A 6000-nucleotide genomic window follows, 5' to 3' on the forward strand; every position below is an offset into this window, starting at 1 on the left:
ATCACTCATACTTGATTGGCAAAATTACACTTGTCTTTATTTTTTTCATTTTTTTAAAGATAACAATGGACTTGAAGAACAGGAAAAAGAAAAAAGGCGTCTTGTGATTGAGAAGTTCCAAAAAGCACCATTTGAAGAAATTGCAGCACAATGTGAAACCAAAGTGAGTTTCTGAAACATGCTATATGCTATTGAAGATGCTAGTATAAACATTAATAGGGGCGTGCTAGCTAAGGGTGATTTATGTTTCTATGCATGTTGCTGCTGCTATTGCTGTTAAAGTATAGTATTCAGTTATGTCTTCAGCTGTTGTCTCTGTAATGTCAATTATGCATGTGGGGAAATTTCAGTTATTTAAAATGTGTTTTTTGTTGCTCCTACACCATTTTAAAAGGAATGGAAATCTTATTCACTCTTCATCTTAATGTTATCTTTACTATTTTTGAAATCCGGATTCATTATTCATCCCTATTTCATCCTGGGATAAGCAGAATGGTATTTACCTCATGATATATTTTTTATAATTAAGTGTATAACCTCTGTCTTCAACAACAAAATTTCCTGTTTAATTCCTCGCGCTTCACGTTCAGCTCGCTCAATTTCACATGCCTCTTCAAGGCTCAGAATTCTTGCCACAGTGGGAAATGTAAACGGGAAGTGCTTCCTAGATTTGCTGGGTACAGATGTGCAGTACGCTGCATGTAGCCTGGAATGTTCATTTTAACTCTGCTCAAGATTCAGTAATTAATTATTAAATTTCAATTTTTTTTTTCCAGGCAAACTTGCTTCATGATAGACTTGCCCAGATACTGGAACTCACTATTCGGTAAGACCATGCAGGAAGAATATTGTGAATAAAAAATGAGTTATAAAGCAACTGTGACTGCATTCTTGTGGTAATGTCACAGTGTTCTTAAACATGTGTAACAGGCAGAAAATAATTGGCTTCGCTGAAAGCAGTTGTATAAAACAGTTACTTTGACATTCTTGTTATTATTTTGAGTCCTTTACATAGTGAAGAACATCAAGAAACTGTTCTAACTCTTCCGATTTTAATTGCTTAATTGAATTTCTTCAGGAGTTTTATCAAAGAGAGCCTAACTGGCCCCAGTTGTGGAGATGTAGAGATTTGGGGCCTAACTGGCCCCAAACATGGAGCATTTATGTTATTATATTATATTTTAACAAGTTAAAAACATTTTCATGTTTGTGTTTTATTATTTTTATGTATGTTGGTACTATCAAGGAATGTGGTTGTCTTCTCAGTGTTGAATCTGTTTGAGAAATTTAGAAATTGAACAACCAAAATAGTACAAAAATCATGCAGAACGGTATTGTAGGGAATTCGTGCACATCTGTTGTGCAGTGTAAATAATCTAAGTCATACAATGCATTTTCACAATTCTATAACATCAGCAATTTGTTGACTTAGAAAAGAGCCCTGATTGAAAACTGAGATATGATAATATTATTAGAATTTCAGAATCAGGATAAAACACTGATGGCTGTGAAGGAAAAAAAAGGTAGTTGACTTTTTTTTTCTCAGCTGTTAGTTTATAAAGTTAAAAAAAAAAATGCTATCTGTATTATTATGAGTGATATATGTGAGTCATTCTTCTTACACAGACCTCCACCCAGCCCCTCGGGAACGATGACGATTACTGCTGGACATGCTCATTACCAGTCTGTTCCAGTCTATGAGATGAAGTTTCCAGATCTTTGTGTGTATTAAGTGTCTTCTGAAGTCTGCTGGACATTATTTAGAGTAGAGTACAATAGAAAGAACAAGATGAGTTCTCAAATTTTATTTTTTTTCTTTTTAGCTAACTTTAAAATAGTGATGAACACGAGCCAAAACCAGATTACTTTAGCCAAACTCTTGAATCTGTTCAGTTTCTGTAAGTCTGGCTTTCCGTTGAAGTTAGGTTTTCATTTATCACATTTCTTCATTTTCATGTATGAGTACACATAGATGTCATATATAAAACTTGTCTTTTCAAATATATTAATTCAATTATTCTAGGAATTAGTCTTTCTGTAAATTCCTTTAATTTGCAAGTTGCTTTAATATGTTATTCTTTTTAATTGAGGGACCTGATAAATGCTTTTTCCTTCTTACATTTTTCCTGTCCACCTAAATCATGTATCGAAAGAAAGTTTTAATAAATGTAACAGTGGAGTGCTGGCCCCACTCCCTTTTGTTCCTGCTGTTACGGTTGATTGACTTGTTCTTTTTGTAATATACGGAGGAAAAAAGCGAAACAATGAAACAGAATACCTTGCATGTGTTCAAGTACAGTAAATGGATGAGTGGACACTTGTTAAGTATTCCTGATACATCATATAATACGCTTCTTAGATATATACAACCAGTATATATCCTGTGTTTCTTGCTGTGTAAGTGACTGCTTTGCATAAAGACAGGAGAAATCTCTTGAACCACTGAATTGTGCAATATTTTTCACATCTTAAAGTGTATAGTTTACAAATTGTACTTTTGAAAATGCAGTACTATTTTACTCTGTCTGCTTTAGTATAAATACATGAGAAGTATATTTAGTATAGCAGAAAAACTGAGGGCATTTTAAGTCATAAATACAGAGATTGCAGTTATATTCTATGAGGTATTTCTCTGTCGTTTATTACAGCTTTTTAGTGATATTTTAGAAGTTGAAAGAAAACTGAGTGAAACCATTTAAAGACCAAGAGTTTATTAAATGTGTTTTCAAGTAAAAGCATTTTTTAGAGTTGCATATGTTTGTTCATTTTTGTTTCATTTCTCAAATCTTTCTAGATATAAGGAAAATGTGCTAACTTTCATAGGTTTATGTATCTGAGTGTACCACTGAAATGAAAATAAAGTAAAACCAGTACAGTAGATCCCTCAGCTTTTGATGATAACTGTCAAGGCTGTTTTTGACTCACTAAATTCTGCAGGCAAAACAAAAGAAACAGCTGTTGTTGTTGCCGTGAAGTGTACAGTTGAAGTCCCTTAGTATATCTGTATCTGAACCAGCACAAAAACGTCTGCATTAAATGCAAGACATTTAAGGTATCCTGCATTATATATAAACAGTGAACAGGCCATGAACAAAGTGATTAACTTCTGTTTGCCCTGCTCTGAGTAGGGGCTTGATGAGATGACCTTCAGAAGTTCCAATCAAAATTAATCTATGATTGCATAATTCCAAGAGCTGGATGGTTGCTCTCTGATGAGCAGGGCAGCTAATTTGCTGACTGTTTGGGACATTTACAAACCCGCTGTAAAGCAGATTGTTAGATATTGAAACTGTACTACAGCACGTATTCCACTAAGCTACTTTTCTCTGATCTCGCGTGCCATCAGATTTTTAAATTTCAGCTACTTAAACCTATGAGATAACATGCTGAGAATTTCAGAAAGCATTCACAAAACAGAAAAGGTAATTGAGACCTTCTTTTCAGTTTAACAGTGAAATCACAGCTGTTAGTGGATGACGAAACAGCCCCTTATCTACAGCATTCCGTTGTGATTTTTACTGCTGCAGCTTATCAGCCTGATCAGACCACAGTCTACACATAAATAGACTTCGTTACCACTCTAGCTTATAGTTTTCACTTTTTGGCTTTCGTTGTTTGTTTTGTTTTTTTTTTAATGTAAGACAGTAGTTTTTTGGCCTATATAAAGAGTGTAATTTTTTAAAGAGTAAATCTAACCTATGGGTAAAATGTAAAACACTTATCCACTCTGTCATTTTTTTAAGAATAACACTGTGCACTTTTGTACGAAAAAAAATAAGGAGTCTAAAGAATAAGAAATAAAGAATGTACTTCTGTTTGCACTCTTGCAGTATGCAGACTGTGCTGTAAATACAGGATTGTTTCAGTGACTGAATTCTGTTGCATGAATGCTGCATGTGAAAAGTAAATTCAGCATTTCATTTTCTATTCTGTTTATGGTATTCTTCATTTATGCTGTTGGTTTCCATGTTTTTGAAGTTCAAACTAGCTTTATATGGGAAATGCAGGTGTTGTGCAGGTGTTGTGCAGGGTTTGAAGAGCTTTTAACACTGTGTTCACATGATATTCAGTTTCTTACTATCTGGAAATCCAGCAAGTCTGTGAGTTAGTAGTTGGTTCACATTGGCCATTTTTGACAGCTGGAATATGAGAGTCACCGTAAAATGTATTTTTGTAATGTTAACTGTTGTAATATGAAGATAATGAATGAAACCAAATGAGTTATGGATACTGTTTTACAGTTTAAAATTGCTTCTTTCACGTCTTTACATTCTTCAGACGAGTTGCAGAACTTTAAAGCTCCATATGCATACTGGCTCTGTTATCTGCAGTACATCCAGTGCTGTCACAATGTCTATACACTTGTATCCAGGTGTTTACAAGTATTCCAGCTTTTGCTTTGTGTTTTCTTTCCCATTATGTCATTATTAGGGTTTTTTTGGCAGCAGATCACTTTTAAAGTAAATACAATCCCTGTTAGTTTCAAAAGATAGAAATAGCCAGTTGTCCAAAATCAGAGTAGGGCTATTTTGTCTTTTGTTCTGATGGTCATATATTCTGTACTGTATGTAATGAACCAGTTCAATAAATGTAAGAACACACTGTGCAATCTATATTTAAGCAATAAAATGAGAATTTAAAATAAAGCTTCTCTGTTGTGTCATGTGATTTTTTTATTTTTTTTTTAGCGCTTTCAATTAAAATGTCAGTGACTTTTTGGTATTTAAGTTAAGCCTTATTTTACACAAACTTAAAGCATTTTGGCATTATTAAACCACTACTTTAGTTACTGTTGAACAATTACTACTGTGAAGTCCACAAAATTTGCGAAATTAATAATACAAAAATCATTTGCTAATGGTAGATGAGCTTCAATAAAATAAGTAAGTCATGCTTTCAGGGCCATCTGCCTGGTTTGAGAAAAAATATTGCGGCATCCATTTCAAGGAATGATGGTATAAGAATTTTTGAAGATCTATATATAGCTTATAGGTACTATTTTTTCAAGCAACGATGCCGTCTAGTACAGCTGAGTTGCTGTTAATTACCCTCTTCTTTGATAGTCTTCACTTACTGGAAAGATTTTAAAAGCGTACATCCTGAGGTAGAAGAGAATTTTTATTTTTTTTTTTTAAATTTTACTTTGGGGAAGTTGGGACCCCACTCTCACTCAAATTACAGTATAATCCTGTAGGATATCTCTCTTTTTTTATTTTTTTCTTGAGCTTCTTCCTCTGTTCCTAATTTTTCCAGTCATTAAAAATTGGAGTAAATTTAGAAAATGTTTAGAGGCGAGGAAAACTATTTGTCTGTCATCTATGGCATATGAATCTAAGAACTGTCTATTTAGATGCACTAACCCTCTTTCTTGCACAGGTTGGTCTGAGCAGGATTTTGATGACTGATATTTTAAGGCGATCCAGAGAGAAAATACTAGCCACATGTGGAAGGTTTAGTTTGACTGGGTGTTTTGTGGTTTTGTTGGTTTTAATCATATTTAAAGAGATTTTGTCACCCTACCACATCAGATCAGGCCAGGGGGGATTAAAATCTCAGCTCCTTGTAATGCTCTGTAGTGTTACAAGTCGTTGTCACAAACCAAAGGTGACTTGTTACCAGCTACTTCCTGGAGGCTTAGGGAGTTTCTCTCTGGAACCTCTCCAAGAAGAGATCTATGATTCCTCACGGCATTGCCTTTATAGAAACATCATAGAATGGTTTGGGTTGGAAGGGACCTTTAAGATCATCTAGTTCCAACCCCTTGCTATAGACAGGGACCCCTCCCTCTAGACCAGGTTGCTCAAAGCCCCATCCAGCCTGGCCTTGAATGCTTCCAGGGAGGAGGCATCCACAACCTCACTGGGCAACCTGTTCCAGTGTCTCACCACTCTTATTGAAAGACTTGACTCATTCATTGCTCCCAACAATACTGTGATGAAGGTGTCCAGTACATATGAGTAATGCTGGTTTTCAACATTTCAAGTAAAGTTTCAAATTCTT

The 6000-nt window shown here is 34.7% G+C and overlaps 1 protein-coding gene across 6 annotated transcripts in view; it reads left to right on the forward strand.

Annotated features, from left to right (window-relative positions):
- EFR3A (EFR3 homolog A) overlaps positions 1–4646 on the forward strand; it is a 68387-nt gene extending 63741 nt beyond the window's left edge. For 5 of the 6 annotated variants that reach the window (XM_021386517.1, XM_021386516.1, XM_021386513.1 and 2 more), the window contains 3 exons: positions 60–163; positions 777–826; positions 1627–4646. In XM_021386517.1, coding sequence (XP_021242192.1) covers positions 60–163; positions 777–826; positions 1627–1732 — 260 coding nt within the window. In that variant the 3' untranslated portion in view covers positions 1733–4646. The remainder of the gene's footprint in view (positions 1–59; positions 164–776; positions 827–1626) is intronic. The other variant, XM_021386515.1, reaches the window with a different exon arrangement.

The sequence above is a fragment of the Numida meleagris genome, chromosome 2, assembly GCF_002078875.1.
Source record: "Numida meleagris isolate 19003 breed g44 Domestic line chromosome 2, NumMel1.0, whole genome shotgun sequence".
NCBI lineage: Eukaryota > Metazoa > Chordata > Aves > Galliformes > Numididae > Numida > Numida meleagris.